The following is an 18,524-nucleotide window of genomic DNA, read 5'->3' as shown; positions in this document are numbered from 1 at the left end:
TTGTGCTTGTGGTAATAGTGGGTAATAATGAATATACCGAAGGTAGCACTGGCGATAGGAAAAAGGAAGGCCGTTGTCCTGAAGCTGTATAGACTCAACCACTGCACGTACTCCATGAGATTGTATAAAAGTCCTTACTGGGGGTGCCTGGGTGGCTTAGTCGGTTAAGCATCCGACTTTCGCTTAGGTCATGATCTCGTGGTTCATGGGTTCGAGCCCCGCGTCGGGCTCTGTGCTGACTTCCAGCTCGGAGCCTGGAGCCTCTTTCAGAGTCTGTATCTCCCTCTCTCTCTGACCCTCCCCTGCTCACGCTGTCTCTCTCTAAAAAAAAAAAAAAAAAAAAAAGAGAGAGAGAGAAAGTCCTTACTGAAGTCTTGGCAGACAAAATAACATCGCCATGAGAAGTTTAAGTCTATCTAGCTGCTAGCCCTTTGAAATCATGACTTTTGATGACATGAGCTTTCTTAGGAACAAATTATAGCAAGATGGCAGAATGGCTTAACTAGAGGAAGAAGATTTCTTCTCTGGTGTCAGTGAGGATTAGAAATTGGTGGCAGCTTCATAATGAGGTGGTGGTTAAGATGGGACTTAAAGATGTGTGGAATAGCATATCTGTGGAAGGACAGATAGTAAGTAGGGGCCCAGAGGCAGGAAATGCAAGGCATATGTCAAACATCATAGGTTCTGTGGCTTGGCTGGAGTCCAGCTTACAGTGGATATGGGACAAGGAGGAAATATTTGTGGGTATGGCTGGGAAAGTAGATTGAGGCTAGATCATGGGAACTCTTGTATATCCTACATAGGGTGTTTTTTCTGTAGGTAATGGAGACCCAGCGGATGTACATGGTCAAAGTAGCAAGATGATCTGACCAGTAGGAAAATTATTCTGTCTTCAGTGTATAGAATGACGTAGCAAAAAGATAGGCTGAAAACAGGGAGAACATAGCCTGGTGTAACCATCCAGACGAGAAGGAGTAAGGGCTTTGGCTAGAGTTAGTAGCAATGGGCATGGAGAGGAAAAGAGAGAACTTAAGTGAACAGTTAAATAGGGTTTGAGCATGGGGCATGAAAGAAAGGGAGCTAACAAGTACGACCAAGAGGTTGATGGTTAAAATAAGGGCAGCTTGAAGGGATATGGGAATGTCTGGTAAAGGAGCAGGTTTGGAAGGAGAAAGATGAGCTTAGTCTTAGACATGTTGGTAAACTACAATGCAAAAATATTTTCAAAAGTTGAATAATCTCTTTGATCAGAGCATAATTAAGTGGGGAAGATGATAGAAATTCAACGGAAAATAGTTCTGAATTGTAGTAGAGTTGATTGTTGTAGTTATAATTTTATCCCATGTGCATGCTGATATCAGATTCCTGTGAGAGAGAGAGAGAGAGAAAGAGGAGGGAGAGAGGACAGGGGAGAGGAAGGGAGAGAGAGAGTGTGTTTGATTGATGATATTGACATTTGAGTAGGAAAAAAACAGTTAGCTAAGTGAAACATTTTTATGCTTACCTTCTTGTAAGGGTGCAGGAGGGAAAGTCCTGAATCTGAATTTCTTCTCACATTGTCTTCATCATTTTGGTGTCTTTGAATTCAACTCAGAGAGAAGCTCAATTAGGACTTTATAATCCATGCCAAATTGTCAAGACTAAGTAAGACCTAATGAGAAACTCCTAGAAAAAAATAATAATAGAGATTATTTAATAACAAAGTCATTACTTAAATTGCTCTGTGGGGTCTTCTTCTTTTTTTTTTTTAATTTTCTAATGTTTTATTTATTTCTGAGAGATAGAGGAAGCATGAGCAGCGGAGGGTCAGAGAGAGAAGAAGACACAGAATCAGAAGCAGCTCCAGGCTCTGAGCTGGCAGTCAGCACAGAGCCCGATGCGGGGCTTGAACCCACAAATGTGAAATCATGACCTGAGCCGAAGTCGGACGTTTAACCGACTGAGCCACCCAGGCGCCCCACTCTGTGGGGTCTTCTTAAAGTGGTACTGATGTCCTAAAAATCACAGTAAATAATGATTTTTCTTATTGGTTCTAAGCTATTTTAACTCCAGCTGTTCAGACCTGTTAGGAACCAGAACAGTTCCTATACTTTTAAGTCACAACCCTGATTTGACTGCCTGAAGTGATGTGAATGACAGCAGTCAGTCAGACACTGAGATAACTCATCTAGAAGCCCGAAGTCTCAAAAATCACATTTTCTCAGTTTTGTGGACAATTCAAGAAGCACATGATTTATTCCTTGACTTGTAAAATCTTACCAGTCTTGTAGGTGTGACAACTAGAGAGAGATCTTTCATGGGTGGGATGAAATGTACTCGTCAAAAAAGTATCAGAGAACATTGCTTTCTTTTTTAATATTTTTTAAGGTCACAAAAGTAATACATTTCCTGTTTAAAAATTAGGACCACACAGAGTTTTATAAAGTAGGGTGACCTCTCTTTTGCTTCTCTTTTACCATTCCTAAGTTCCTTCTTCCCCGAAACAACCAGGCTACAAGTAATACTGTCTTTTTAGTTCCCCCCCTCCTGCTTTAAAAAAATTTTTTTTAAGATTTTATTTCTGAGAGAGAGGCAGCATGAGCAGGGAAGGGTCAGAGAGAGAGGGAGACACAGAATCCAAAGCAGGTTCCAGGCTCTGAGCTGTCAGCACAGAGCCCGATGCGGGGCTCGAACCCACAAACCATGAGATCATGACCTGAGCTGAAGTCAGACGCTTAACCAACTGAGTCACCCAGGCACTCCTCTCACCCCCTTTTTAAAAGGCTTTTTCCAGGGCACCTGGCTGGCTCAGTCAGTTAAGCAGCTGACTTTCAGCTCAGGTCACGATCTCCCAGTTCATGGGGTCGAGCCCCACGTCAAGCCCCGCGTCGGGCTCTGTGCTGACAGCTAGCTCAGAGCCTGGACCTGTTTCAGATTCTGTATCTCCCTCTCTCTCTGACCCTCCCATACTCCCGCTGTCTCTCTCTCTTTCTCTCAGAAATAAATAAAACATTACAAAAAAAAAAAGGCTTTTTCCACATGTGTGCACACCTTTGTAGTCATAGTCACACATCCGCTTGTCTGCCACACAGATACTCATTGCTTATCACCTACGAGGGTTAACCCCTTCGGACTGACACAAACATTGTAAGAAACTGATGAAAGATTTGGTGATTTCCCTAGAAAAATATTTGCACGTGCCACACAAATACTGGTGTAGAGTTGCAGGAGGGTTCAAGGAACCCTGGGAACCTCAGAGAGTCCATGGACTTGAGGCACAGCACCTCTGCCATCCCTGAGGGCCACACCTCTGCTACCAAAGCCAGAATTCTAAAACTAATGCTGTGCCCAGACGTGGAAAATACGTCATGGATGGGTGTCCATTTTGTCTTCCTTTGTTATGGAAATAGTTGTATTATCTGTTAATGATTTCGTGTGAATGTTACGATAGATATCTTTAGGTTTCAAAATGCTGATCAAGGAGATTAAGCAGAGTAGGAGCAGAGACCCCTTTTAAACCCTTAGAACTAAACTACTTTTGTCTGACTAGGTTTCTTTATTGGAGACTTATTGAGATCTCTTGCATTTCAGAGATCTCTTATGTTCCTTCCCCAAAAGTCAGAGATTTATGCAATACACATAGTTTTCTTTCCTCTCAAGACTAAGATTATAATTTGGCAGGTGGGTGCCCGATTAATTTCTAATATATTATGCTCATATACATTTATGATCTATTCTGGATGTTTGCAAAAATCAGTATTTTAGTTACGGCTCTGATAATAAATGATTATTTATTTTACAGAAAAACCGTGATTTGGAGAGAGGCCCTGATGAGAAACTAGATGAAAACCAGCATTTTGACTTAAAGAGTGGTCCCCAAAGCCTCCCGTGGACCAGGAAAATCTATGAGTTCTACAATGCTCCAATTGTCAAGTTTTGGTTTTATACGGTTGGTCTCCTTGCAGCAATTAAAAGATAGGCTTCATGATGGTCGATAGTTAATGATGATTTTGATAATGATATGCCTGGTTTGCCAACTTGTGATAAAATGTAGAAATGCAATAAGAAAAAAAAATGAGGGGAATCACAGAGGAGGTAGGAGAGGAGATTGAAGGGAGCTGAGGAAAGGTTAGAGCAAATCTCTCCTACTATGGGAATAAAAGAATAAGTATTTGCTTCTTTCCTGAGCATTTCCCATTAGCTGTGCTGAGACCGAGCCTATGAAACTTGGAGGGACAGCCATTTAACAGCAGTGGTTGTAGAATAAGTGATGGCAGTGGATTCTTTTCTCATCTTGGGCAAAGAAATCAAGGAGTTGAGTGAATTTTTTATTTGTAGGAGTAATGTGTAATACGAACAAAAAAAGGCAAAGTGTTTGCTTTTTGTCTTCAGTCGCATATGATTATAAGTAGATAGAGGATAATAAAACTTTATTTCATTTCATTTCATTTTCCTCTTCTGACACCCCCCCTCCGCCTTTTGGAGGACAATGACATTGCAGAAGTTGATTTGATAAACAAATAATACATCTAGTATTGATAGTGATACAGAGAAATCATGAACTGCACTTTAAATGTAATCAGTGCTTTTCACATTTGTTTAGTAACACTTGTTTTTCTAAATCTTACCTATGCTTAAAATTGCTCCTGGCCAAGATCGTGTATTCCTAAAACATTTGAAATGCAATTATAAAAGGATACTTATCTAAATGTGTTATATTTAAAAACATTTACTTGCCCATCCAAACACACATTTCATACACTTATTAAATATGTACATAGCTCTGTTTTCAAAAATCAAATCTTCCTTCAAATGATGAAGTTTCACCATTTTTGTGAATGTGTAACAAAGTATTCCAGAGTTTCAGATAGTAGCTCTGTGAGACTTTTAGCCATAGTCACGACACTGAGAAACAAGTATTCAGGTATTTCTGTTCTTGGAAATCTCCAGCCGATGAACTCAGAGACAGGAGTGAAGCTAAGTGAGTAGAACAGCAGGGGCACATAGTTAACAAACAGATGGAACAAATTAGCCTTCCAGGTCCGCCCCCTGTGTTGGACGGTGTTAGCTGTGAACACAGACGTTGACCTGACTGCCACATGGTTCGGTTATGATGTGCGTGCTTTACCTAAGCAGGGGTCTTGTTACAATGTGATGATGCAGAAGCAAAAATGTAAACATGTTTGGATCTTTTAAGAGTTGCAAAGAAAGAAAGTATCAGGGGGCAATGTTACCAACATCTATGGTGGTTTAGTGTTTGGCCATCATGAAGCTAATGACAAAAATGAAAAAAAAAATCGATTACTTGATAGAACAAGTGTATTTAAATCATGTGTCTCAGTGGTCATCAAACATGCTTAGACTTTGAGGAATAAACCTAGAGAAATATAGAATTAATAGAATTTGCCTTAACTTTCTTAAGTGCTTTTCTACCAAGCTCTTTATCTCACTGGCAGCAATACCCACAGTGCCTACCCCAAATATCAGCCACTGTATATTATAGTCACTAATATGTAGTTAGAAGTGGTTTTGGCCATTCTCTACATAGAACTCTTCCGGGAAGGTGATGGACCAATCTTAGGTAGGGCTCATAAAGATCTGAAAATAGGAATGAAAACACACACACTCACACCCACACATACACACACATCCCTCTCTATTGAGTACATCTGTCTATTAGCTAGCACCATGTATTGTCACTGGAGCTATTAAAAGAACTACAGGGTCTCATGCATTGTTGGTGATTGTGGAAATTGGTAAAGCCTTTCTGATGGGTAATTTACTAGCCCGTGTCACGGTTTTAAATGTGTATGCCCAGCGATTCTACTTCTGGGAGTGTATCTTAAGAAAATGAGTGTTGGATAAGATTGCAGAGCTATTAATCCCTGTGTGTATATATATGTGTGCTTACTGTGTCTTAATTTTTTGAAGATATGGGAAATAGTTTTAATATATACAGTTACTAATGAAACATGCATTTCTTGAATGTCTACTATGGCTTAGTTTAAATGCTGAAGATAAAAATGTGAACAGTCTTTCATTACAGGGACTCACAGTTGGACAATAGTTTTCCACTAACCAGGATGTTTTTATCAACATAAAACTCCCAGCAGAAGCAAATGTCACAATTTATTACATTTGCAAATAGACACCTACTGATACTGCTCATTGGTGTACTTGGGACCTGTGTTTTCTCTGCCTACAGGGAGGGGGAAATGTATGATTCTGGGTTTCTTGTTAGCCTGACAGTGACCACGATGGCACGTGCAGGGTTCCGAAAGTTCTGGTCAGGAGCCCACAAGATGACACAGTGCCCCCTATATGCATTTGGGAACAGTGATCTTCATTCCCTTCAGTAAATCCTGGCATAGAAAACTGTACATTCTCGTACTTTCCTTGAAATCAGGTTATGAGTAATTGGAAGCTATATTTCCATGTTATTACGTTGAAGTTCCTGTGTGTTTTTGCTTGGCTCAGTTTGTGTCTACTTGGCGTTCTCCATTATGACGCTCACTCATGTCCAGGGAATGTGTGTCCCCCTCATAGATGGCATATTTGGCATTCCTCATGCTGTTCACTTACACTGTGTTGGTGGAGATGCAGCCCCAGCCCAGCATGCAAGAGTGGCTTGTTATCATTTATATCTTCACCAATGCCATTGAGAAAGTCAGGGAGGTGAGTCGTGCCTTCTACCTTTGTCTTCTCTACCTCTCGGAAGAGGTGTTTTGGGCTCGTGCTGAAAACGGACAGATGGGTCAAGGGTGGGAGTGAGACAGGCAATGCCGATCCCGATTTACCTGCGATAGAAGGGGTATTTAGGGGGAAATCTCTGATCTCAACCTTTAATTCTTGCCAAAGACTTTCTGCTGGTCGCTGCTCTTTGAAAGCAGTTACTTTTCAAGATGTCCCAGTGTGTTTATCAGTCTTACAGTGATGCTATCTAATTGTTGTTAGAGCTTCCAACTATTTGATTTCCCAGGTTTTGTTTTGTTTTTTTTTGATGAGATTGATTTTTATAGCCTACCATTACTTGTACATCATCAGCTGCATTTTAAAGTAGGCAAATCAGTGGCCGAAGTTGTACAATAAGAAAAGAATTCATTGATAGCTTTTGAATTATTTTCCTAAACACCTTTGAAAATTGAAACTGAAATCCCTGAGGCAAGTAGTCCAAAAGACAAAACAAAACTTGCATTTTGGCTTTTGCAAATGAGTCACTTAAAAACACCATAGTTAACACCTATGCAGTTATAACTGTAATCATATACAGTTACGACTTTGTTTTACAGATCAATGTATATGTGTCTCTATGTGTATCCGCTTACATACATTTATTTTGTCCTGGAGCTAATATGATGACCACTGCATACTAAGTGAATGTATTCTTAGTAATTGTGCCTGTATCGCCTGCTAGTTAGTATTGTGAAGATTTTAGAAAACAATTCAGGAGAAAAATGTTATCTGAAGGCCACCATTTTTTTATGCTTTGGAAAAAATAAGTTTATGAGTTTACATTTGAATTTGGCTGATACTCTGTTGCAGGGGTAATTTCTTATCCTACTGACTTCTTTTTTTTTTTTTAATTGTTTTTAATTGTTTTTATTTTTGAGAGACAGAGAGAGAGAGCTCAAGCAGAGGACAGTCAGAGAGGGAGACACAAAATCTGAAGTCAGTCTCCAGGCTCAGAGCTGGCTGTCAGCACAGAGCCCGATGTGGGGCATGAACCCACAAACCGCGAGATCATGACCTGAGCCAAAGTCGGACATTTAACCGACTGAGCCACCCAGGCCCCCCACTAGTGACTTCTAATGTGGCATTCTTAGTGATTTGTCATCGACTCGCTAAGTAGTGGTAGCAAGGATCCCTTGGTTTCAAACCATCTCCTCTGCACTGGCTATCCTCATGAAAATAGAGAGGTAGCTATATCGATCCACTGTAATATTGAGCTTTTAAATGTCTTGGTGGTCCCTTGTGTTAGCTTAGGATTAATGAAAGTTAGGACATGTTTTTATTTGTTTGTTTTTTCAACTTCTGGTTTGTTTTTTCAAATAGCTGGCTAACCCTAGCAGTGACATTAAAACACATTTATAGAATTGTTTTAATAATTCATTGCCCAAGGAGAACTGAAGTCTCTAAAGTATCCGTGTGATGTAAGGTTTGGTGGGGTTCAAATTACTCTCTAAGCAAGCAGCTGATGTGCCAAAGAACAGCATTATGGACCCCTTGGGTCACACCCTATTCTTTAAATTTCCCTCTTTCTTCCTTATTTTAGGTCTGTATTTCAGAACCTGGGAAGTTTACTCAAAAGCTGAAGGTATGGATTAGTGAGTACTGGAACCTAATAGAAACTGTGGCTATTGGCCTGTTTTCAGTTGGTTTTGGCCTTCGGTGGGGCGACCCTCCTTTGCACACAGCGGGAAGACTGATCTACTGCATAGACATCATATTCTGGTTCTCACGGCTCCTGGACTTCTTTGCTGTGAATCAGCACGTAGGGCCATATGTGACCATGATCGCAAAAATGGTGAGCACAATCTGTATATCCTGGCGTCCTTTTTAATGACTTTACCTACTTTCATGGTTCACCTTCAGTAGTTTGACCTTTAGAATTGTTTACAGAAGCATAGACACCAAGCTCATGCAATCTCTGCTTTCTTTTTAACCACAAACTCATATTTAACAAATGTCCTTGGAGAATATATTGGGTGGTTGATTAGGAGACTACACTTAGTAGCCTCTTGGTTAGGGTAGAAGATATGATGGAATCAAATTTGTTTCTAAGCCCAGTGATTCTCAAAGGTCAGATTTGTGTGAGTAATATTTTCTGCTAAACTATCAATGTATCTTGATCTCTTCACCCCCAGCCAACTCTTAAGTAATACATATTACGGGCTATACACTGTTCTAAATACTTGTATCTATTAACTCATTTAATCTTCAAAATGATGTTACGAGATAGACACCATTATATTGCTGTCCACATTTTTCATTCACAGAAACGGAGGTTAAGTAAATTTCCCAAGGGCCTAAGTAGGAGATGCAGGATTTAAGTCTGGGCCACCCAGCTTTATTGTCTGCTCCTGCTGTGCAGTTGGGTTAGCCTTCTCCAACAGGCTTAGGGACCTGAGACCCACCCTCTAGGAAGTACCCTCCCAGTCATCTTTGGCTTTTCCTTCTGGAATACTCACTGGCAGGGAAGGGGCAAGTTCTGGAGAGAGAAGGGTAGTGTTTAAACAAAGGAGGAAAAAAAAAAAAAAAGGAAGAATCTCTAGGACTCCAAAGATGGATTTTTCTTTCCTTACACTTTTATTTTATTTTATTTTTCTTTACACTTTTAGACCAGAAATGTTTTCTCTGGTCTTGGTGACATTGATACTCATCAGAGAGATTGTGCTGAGGTAACTAATATATCTTGGTGACCTAGCACAAGCTATTTCTCCCTAATGCAAAGTTTAATGAGTGTTCATGGGGGCTGAGCTCTACCCTATAACTCAGGATCCAGAATCCTTTCATCTTGTGATGGAGCCAAGTCAACATAATATGCCTTCCGAGGTCTCCTATGGTGGGGAATGAGCAGGATGGAGAAAGTTTAACAGCTTTTAACTGTTCTGGGCAGGAATCAAAACAACTCACCATCACTCCACAGGCTATCACTTAGAATAGGCCATATGGTACCAGATTTGTGGAAAGGAGGCTAAGAAGTGCAGAGGAGCTCATGAAATACTCATGAAATAATTGTGTCTGCTACGGTGAACAAACGGGTTGAATTGATGGACATTTAGTAAGTGAAATGAACATGACCTGATCAATTCTCAGGCTCTAATCAATTCCTGAAGATAATCCTAGGAAGAAGGACTCATTTGACTGATTTGAACATTCCCTATTTTTTGAATAAGCACAGATTCTTTACCCTCGGCACATATACGTTTTTCCGTAGACCCCACTGACATGAAACATACTGTGCAGAGAGAAGGAAATGGTTTAGCCAAAGGAAATCCAGCTCTTCATGGACTATGGCATTTTGTTCAATGACTAGACAGTCTTAATACTGGAAGGTGTAATTATGAATGCTGCTGGTGTTGGATTTGTTCTAAATTTAAAATCGAGGGTAACGTTCTGTTTGTGCCATGCTATTTTGCAGACAGCAAACATGTTCTACATTGTGATCATGATGGCCATTGTCCTGCTGAGCTTCGGAGTGGCCCGCAAGGCCATTCTTTCACCGAAGCAACTGCCATCTTGGAGTCTTGCTCGAGATATCGTATTTGAGCCATACTGGATGATATATGGAGAAGTCTATGCTTCAGATATAGATGGTGTGTTGGGGCTTTTGCCACTGTGCAGAAATCAAACCTTTATAGATACTCAGAGGAAAAAAAATCTGGAAAATATTCATCTGGATCTTAAAGATGTCAAAAATTTATGGTACTCTGCTAAGTTAATGTGATAATTATTTGTGTGGGACCATAGGACTGTGGCTCCTCATATCTCTCATTCTTTTTAAATTCTTTATTTGTAGTTTGTGCGAGCCACCCGTCTTGCCCTCCTGGTTCTTTCCTCACTCCGTTCCTCCAAGCTGTCTACCTCTTCGTGCAGTACATCATCATGGTGAACCTGTTGATTGCTTTTTTCAAGTAGGTCATTTCAGTTAAATATGGTTCTTTTATTTAAATCAAAATGGGGGCAGGTGTTTTGAGAAGATTCTCATATTTTGAGTATGTAGCCTTTGTTTTTGTGTGTGCCATTATTCCCCCGTTTTCACTATGGTTTTAAAACATGGGCATGAAACGACTGGTAGGAAGGGAACAGAGCACAGAAAAAGGGAGAAAAAAACAATAAATGCAGAGAGTAATAAAAGCAGAATGAAAGAAGATGATGTGTTGTTGTAAAGTAAGAAGTTGGAATCATGGACGAATAACTATTGCTGGGATTAAAAGCTGGCTGAGGGGTTCTTGATGGCTTTTCTTGACTTAGCTCCAGTGTGTCTTACTCTTTGCTTTCTCTTTCTACCATTTCTTCTCAGTCTACGTTTCTGGATCATCTCCTTCTCCTCAACCTTTTAACATTGGAACTTCCCTGGGCCCAGACCTTGCTTATCTTTTATTTAAATTTTGGTTGGTGATCTTGGTCAGTTTCCTGTAATGCTGCCAAATTCCAATTTATATTTCCAGCCTAAATCTCTTCATTGAACTCCAGTCATACATATCCAACTGCCCACTCTACTGTCAGTTGGATGTATAATAGAATTCTAGAAAGTCTAAATGTCCAAACGCTTGATCACCTCTCTTTCCAGCATATACTTCTTTTAAAAATTTTTTAAATGTTTTATTTATTTCTAGGAGAGAGAGAGAGAGAGACAGCGTGAGCAGGAAAGGGTCAGAGAGAGAGGGAGTCACAGACTGAAACAGGCTCCAGGCTCTGAGCTGGCAGTCAGCACAGGGCCCGACGTGGGGCTCGAACCCATGAACCGCGAGATCATGACCTAAGTGAAAGTCGGACACTTAACTGACTAAGCCACCCAGGCGCCCCTTTCCAGCATATACTTATTCTATTTGTCATCTTTCCTAGACCTATGGAGAAGACCACAAGTTTCTTTCAAATCTCCATTTCCCCAGTTGTTTAGATCAAAAGCCTTGGAGTCATTCTTAATGCTACTTATATCTCTACCTCTAAACTGTCGGGAATTCCTGTTGACTCTGCCTTCAAATAGATCCTCAGTCCAACCACCTCTTACCACCCACTGCTACCGGAGAGCCTCCTGCTTATTTCTCTGCTTCAGTTTTTGGCTCCTATATTCTCTTATTACACAGTAGCCCCCAATGACCCTTTAAAAACACATGTCAGATGATGTCACTACTGTGCTCCAAACCCTCAATGGTTCCCCATTTCAAAATTCCTACCATGATCTAGAGAGCCCCAGTGAGTTAGTTGGTTTTCCTGATGCTTTTAAAATCACACATTTCAGTACTCTTCCCTTAGCCCTTTCCTCTCCAACCACACTGCTCCCGCACCCCCCACCATAGATTTTTGACCAGCACAGGAGTGTTTTCAGTTGCTGTTCCTCTGCCTAGAATGCTCTTCCTTCAGGTATCAGTGAGCCCCATTCCCTCACCCCCTTCAAGCCTGTGCTCAAATGCTCCCTTTTTAATTAGGCCTAACTTAAGGATGACATTTGAAAGCACATCCCCCTTTCCTTCAGCCATCTCTTTGCCTGGTCCTCCTTATTCTTTCTTTGTACCCACTTGTGTACATACAAATTTTATATTTTATATGTTTTTTTTCTGTTTATCTCTTTTGTCTACTAGAATATAAGTGCCTCAAGGATAAGATATCGTATGGTCTTTTTTTGCTGAAAAAATTTTCCCAAGTGCCTAAAAGGGTGCATAAACATGTTTGTTTAATGGATAAAATAAATCAAGTGAAGGAAAGAGGAAAGAGGAGAAACCAGTATAATGGAATATAAGTAAAGAAATCAGAGAAGCAAAAGATTGGAAGGAAGCAAAACAAATCAGAATAGTAAAAAAAAAAAAAAAATGACTGTGACTGCAAATATATGGCAAGACATACCTTCCTGTTTGTTACAAGCTTATATCGCTGTCATGTCTTTCAGCTCCACCATTTTATAAACGTCTAACACATCCTGGTGTTTAGTTAGTATAGCTATTGTTTATGACATCTCAAATAATAATAAGAGTGGGTATGAGCCATCAACAATGATAGGTGTCAAAAGAGAGGTTGAGAAATCCTCACACAGACCAGTTGTCTCACTCAGAGATGTACACCCTGAGGACCAAACAATCCAAGAAGGGGTCCATTCTAGATTCTTTATACCAAGAATTACCAAAAAAAAAAAAACCCCAAAACAAAAAAACAACCAAAAAACCAAAAAATTACCCTGAAATACACTGTGAAGATCGCCACCTGCTGGTGGATAGCTGTAGTTACACTTGGAGTGAATAGCATTTACTCCTCGTGGTTCTCAAACTTGATTGTGCAGAATTACCTGGAGGGCTTGCTGAGACACAGATTGCTGTTATGTCTCTGCTCGAGTTTCTGATTCAATAGTTCTGGGCTATAGCCCATGAATTTACATTTTTGACGTGTCCTCAGGTGATGCTAATGCTGTGGTTCAGACCACACTTTGACAACTACTGTTAAAACCGAGTTTTCTATGTTTTGGGGCACCTGGATGGCCCAGGTTAAGTGTCCGACTCTTGATTTCAGTTCAGGTCATGATTTCATGGTCATGAGATCGAGCCCCACGTTGGGCTCTGCACTGATAGAACAGAGCCTGCTTGGGATTCTCTCTGTCCCTCTCTGCCTGCCTCGCGCCCCGCCCTCTCTGTCAAAATAAAACAAAACCCAGTTTCCTGTCTTTCCACCATCGACTTTATGGATTCTGTGAAACTTACTCCTTCCTCTTATTTTAAACTTGCTTTCTCCAGGATAGTCCTGGTTTCTTCTCTTTTTCCTTGCTCACGTTTAGGGCTGCCGGTATTTTTATCGGCTAATTTCTGCTGTCCTACTCAAGTGCTACTTTGCCATCTTTATAAAAACTAAACGTTGTATTAGCCTGAGCAGAATGTTAAGACAGTCCATTGTGTCCTCCCCTACATCTATGATATTATAGACTTAAAGTTAAGTACTTAGGGATGACATGTTGTTTTAGAATAAGTGTACCACCTACCACAACTTCATGGACAGTTCTGTAATACCAGCATTTACCATAATATCTAGATATTAAAATTAATGTAATTAAAGGGATAATCCAAGGTAGCCTACTGATAAGGGGTTATTTTCATTGTAAAGTTAATCTAAATAATTTTATCCAGTTTCTAAATAGAAGGTGTCCTTACTGATTATTTTAGGGTGAACTCATTTTTCTTCCCTGTCTCTTCTTCATTACTATTTTTTCCTTTGGGTGCTTTAACTAGGATTATTCTATCAGTTCTCATGATTGACATTAGGAGAATCTCTTCATAAGGTTGATGATAGAAACATTAATGGTAGTTACTGTGAATGGTGAATTATGGACTGAAAAGCACTTACGTGAAAAGAGACAGCATAGCAAGAATAGTGTGTGAAGTTTCAGTGTCCATTCATTGCATTTCTCTCTGATTGTCATTTGTATTTTTCGTTTATTATTCTGATTAGCATATTTTATTGTAAAAGGTGATTAATGTATCTTTTTGGCTAGAAGAAGAATCACAAAGGCAACAGATATTATTTTTATTGGCTAAAGGTGGGAAGGTCAGGTGACCTAATCATAAAAGTTGGAAAACAGAGAAAGAATCTGTTATGTTTTAGGATGCCGTACTGAAGTTTTATCCCTCTCTTAACTACAACTTACAGTAACGTTTACGTAGATATGAAATCCATTTCCAACAAACTATGGAAATACAACCGCTATCGCTACATCATGACCTATCACAAGAAGCCTTGGCTGCCGCCACCTCTCATCCTGCTGAGCCACGTCGGTCTCCTCCTTCGCCGTCTTTGCCGTCATCGAGCTCCAAATGACCAAGAAGAGGGTGATGTTGGATTAAGTAAGTTTTCACCGGTGGGGCGCTAGGATGCCAGTAAGGGTGGGGATCCTACGTGAAGACACGCTGGAACATTGTCAGTTAAATTCAGGGCACACGATGGAAGGCTCTGGGAGTTCATTGCCGATCGACTATCAGCTGAGGACTTGGATCTAAGTAAATAGAGGACCTGGGTCTGAGTAAATACGTTGATTTCACCATGTGGTTGTAGTATGTTTTTGCCAAGATTAACCGATACTTTGAAAGAAAGGAATAGGTAGGAGCAAAATTTCTGCCTAAGTGTGTTAAAGGCTTTATGTCACCTGGAAAACCTGTGTCTTCTCTGCTTACCTGGAAAGGCATCAGGATAACTCCTAGGGAGCAGTCCCAGAGACCCAGACTCACTTCCCTGTTGTGGAAGACGGAAGTGACGTAGAAAGGGGTCTCAGAAGGTCTTGTGGACTAAGGGAAATCGATACGACAGACTCAGCTTCACTTGTTAACCAGAGTCCTGATCTCTGGTTCTCTAATCTGCTGAGAATGGAGGTGATTCTGTGTCGATGTTTCATTTTTCAAGAACAATTCAGGATGCAGAAATATGGATTTTCATTTTTATATTTTTCTTTATTTATTTACTTGGCGATGCTTACGTGTACATTATTTTGAGAGTCTCCTAGTTCATTTTGCTTCTCCGTATCTTAACCTGTACGATATGGCTGTCACACTAATTGTTATAATGGAACATTTCTTATTGTGGTTTTGCAGCTCTTTTGGTAGTTCCTTTCAAACAATTTCACACTGGGTGCCGTGCCCATCTCTAGATAATTCCTGCATATAAAGGAAAAGGGTGGCATAAATCCACGATCCTTCATATCAGTTCTTAAATCCAAAATACCCCTGAAAATAGAAAGCTTTGTTTTCCTTCTTAAGTAATAGATTCATTGGGATAAAAGAGGCTGACGGAACCAAAGTGAAGCCATTAATTATCTTTATCCCTTGTAGTGCGAATAGCCATTGATTCTGCTGCAGAAATAATGTGTTGGGTTTTAGGGTACTGTCCTGGCCTCAGTTAGGGATTTTACTGCATTTCTGGTATAGGTACTATATTACCTTTCTAAAACGAGAAAAGGAAAAGCCTGAATTCGAAAATACACTTGGTTTCAGGAGTCTCAGATAATGGACTGTGCACTACTTACACATTCTATGGGCTTTTAGGGGGACAGGTGTTACTACGAGGTTGATAGGCCGACATGCTTTTCTTCTTGCTGGTAATTAGCTCAGTGAAGTGTTTTTCTCCTCTAGACTCACGTTGGAGATTTATTTTTCTTTTCCATCCCTTGTCCCCCACCCCCAAAGTGATTCATCCTTTGTAAGGAAGCCAAAGCACAAATGAAGATAATTTTAAGGCTTATAATTACACCATACATTTTAGGCTTCTAACAGAAAGCCATACCGGGCACTGGCTGCCAAACTGCGACAAGTTAATAGTCGAGTGTGAACCACTTGAGAAATCCTGGAATTGGCTGGGGCTTGGCCCGATTTGGGGCTCACCTTCGTCTGGGCTTCTAGGACTTTTCCGGTATACAACTAAAGCAAATTTGCTAAAGCTTAGAGGTGTGTTCACTCTGAGTTCTGGAAAATTCTTGAATTTTTGTGAAACTGCTTCCAATCCTGTTTTGAAGATCAACGTTTGCATTTGGGGCTGCAGCGCCACCTGGCGGAACGTTCCGAGAACGCTCCACACGTGCAAGCTGCACCTGTCCCTGGAATAGATCTTTATGTTTGCTCTTAGGAATCCACGGAAGGATTAACTCATGACAACTGTAAAGTTTCCCATTCATAAGAGATTTTTTAAATGCAAACAGGCATTTAGAGTTTGTGAGTGAGGACGCTGGGTTTTTTGTTTTTTTTTTTTAGTTCTGAAAGATTCTTTCACACCATAAAATCTGTATTTTTGCCTATTTTATTGGAAAATAATGGAATGTTTGCATTTCTAATAAGTTTGAGGGAACTCTAATGTTTTTTTCTCCTAAGTTAAGTGTTACCACTGAAGGAAGAGAATGCTCTAATTTTTGCCCTTTTTGCAACACCATTTATATATTTCCTAAGTATTAGAAACCTGCTCAAGAGCTAATGTATTTTTCTGTTAGGTCTGAGGGAGAGCCAAGGTGGTAGATGGAATGTGATCATTGAGGTCTGACACAGAATTGTTTCATGATATCATGTAGTGATGTGTCTTTTCATGAGTTAGTTATAGTTATGTCAAGGAAGGTGGACAGCCTCAGCCACTGGCTGGCAGTAATGTCTCCATTTCCAGTAGAGTAGCTTAGTGTCGTTTACCCTTGAACAACATTGGAGTTGGGAGGCCAGCCCCCTGCATGGTCAAAAATCAGTGGCTAACTTCTTACTTCCCCCAGACTTAAATCCTGATAGCCTACTGTTGATCAGAAGCCTTACTGATAACATAAATAGTTAATTAAAACATTCTGTGGATATTATATGTGCTATATACTGAGACTTATAATAAAGTGAGTTAGAGAAAAGAAAAGGTTATTGAGAAAATCATATGGGAGAGAAAATACATGTACAGTATTTACTGAAAAATAGTATTTACTATTTACTGAAAAAAAACCTACGTATAAGTGAACTTACGCAGTTCAAACCATGTTGTACAAATTCAGTGTAACAACATGAAACTTTCTTACACTTGCTGGATTAATGTAATAGACTTGGACTTCATCTAACTTTGATTTTAACCTACAGGTTACTTATTGTCATTTTGACAGACAAAAAAAACAGTTGTGGGGCAGGCGAGGGAAAGACAGTCAGATTCTTTTCCCATATGCATATAAATATAGCGAATTTTTGTAAATGTGTGGAGACATTCTAACCTATGAGCACATTGAACAGAGAGTGTCTGTTCCACACGAGTCCTCTTCAAATTCCCATGCCTGTTTAGAGAACAAATACGAAAGATCCAATCTGCTGTTTCTATTTGTTTCTACACGCTGCTTCCCCATTATTAATATTAAGAATTCTGTCTGATAGGGCGGCAAAGTTTTATCACGTAAGCTCTGGTTCACTGAGTTTTCAACACAAGCGGAAGAAAAGCCCCATGCGCTTGTTATCAGCTTCCTATTAAAGGCAAATCATGATTGTGTTTTGAATGTGCCCTTCTTATTTACGCAGAGCTCTACCTCAGTGAGGAGGATCTGAAGAGACTTCATGACTTTGAAGAACAGTGTGTGGAAATCTACTTCCACGAGAAGATGGAAAGACTGAATTACAGCTGTGAGGAACGAATCCGAGTAACATCAGAAAGGTAAAAGACAGAGGTCTTTTTCCAGCTCCCCAAACCTGATTCCTCTAGAATGTCTAAAGAAGTAGAAACGTGTATTTTGAAAACCCAGAGGTTTAGATTCTCTAAAGTTTTCTCTGGCAGAGTTTAATATTTATGTAAGTGATTGTGGATTTATTGAGGACCTACTATGTATGTTCCAGACGCTCTCCTATTCGCCAGAGATACACGATGAATAAGACACAAGAGCCCCTTCCTTCACAGGACTTGTGACCTAGTGTGCAGGAAGACCAGTAAGGGGGCGGGGGTGGAGGACACACAATGAAGAAGGAAGCACATACAAATATGTAATTTAATGTCAGACAGTTAAATAGAGATGAAGAAAAATAAAGTTGCATAAGGGAATAGAACACGATGGTGGTGAAGGGTCTGCCAGGGTTGGGGGTTGGGTTGGACTCCTTGGGGTAGCCTGGGGCAGGGAGGTCACTGAAGAATCCGAAGAGGGGGGAGCTAAGAGAGGGGAGGGCCAGACAGAGACATCCAGTGGAAGGGCACACCCGGCCGAAGGAACAGCAAATGGAAGGAACAGCAAATGCGGACGCCTGAGGCAGCAAGGTGCGTCCCTGAGCAGCAGGTACGACTGGAGAAGGTGGGGTTGTGTGCCGGTCGCACTGGGGAGATGGGGACAGGTGACCTTCTCTTGTTCTGCTTTCACATGGAGATAA

The 18,524-nt window shown here is 40.4% G+C and overlaps 1 protein-coding gene across 3 annotated transcripts in view; it reads left to right on the top strand.

The window, feature by feature from the left end:
* Positions 1 to 18,524, top strand: part of TRPM6 (transient receptor potential cation channel subfamily M member 6) — a 150,987-nt gene that overhangs the window by 80,631 nt on the left and 51,832 nt on the right. For all 3 annotated transcript variants that reach the window (XM_039223142.1, XM_039223141.1, XM_039223140.1), the window contains 7 exons: positions 3,782 to 3,928; positions 6,526 to 6,654; positions 8,252 to 8,503; positions 10,121 to 10,295; positions 10,499 to 10,613; positions 14,332 to 14,525; positions 17,691 to 17,823. In XM_039223142.1, coding sequence (XP_039079073.1) covers positions 3,782 to 3,928; positions 6,526 to 6,654; positions 8,252 to 8,503; positions 10,121 to 10,295; positions 10,499 to 10,613; positions 14,332 to 14,525; positions 17,691 to 17,823 — 1,145 coding nt within the window. The remainder of the gene's footprint in view (positions 1 to 3,781; positions 3,929 to 6,525; positions 6,655 to 8,251; positions 8,504 to 10,120; positions 10,296 to 10,498; positions 10,614 to 14,331; positions 14,526 to 17,690; positions 17,824 to 18,524) is intronic.

The sequence above is a fragment of the Hyaena hyaena genome, unplaced genomic scaffold (genome assembly GCF_003009895.1).
Source record: "Hyaena hyaena isolate Hyena2069 unplaced genomic scaffold, ASM300989v1 scaffold_1284, whole genome shotgun sequence".
Taxonomy (NCBI): domain Eukaryota; kingdom Metazoa; phylum Chordata; class Mammalia; order Carnivora; family Hyaenidae; genus Hyaena; species Hyaena hyaena.
Note: the sequence above shows the minus strand (reverse complement) of the source record. Positions and strands in the feature narration are given on the sequence as shown.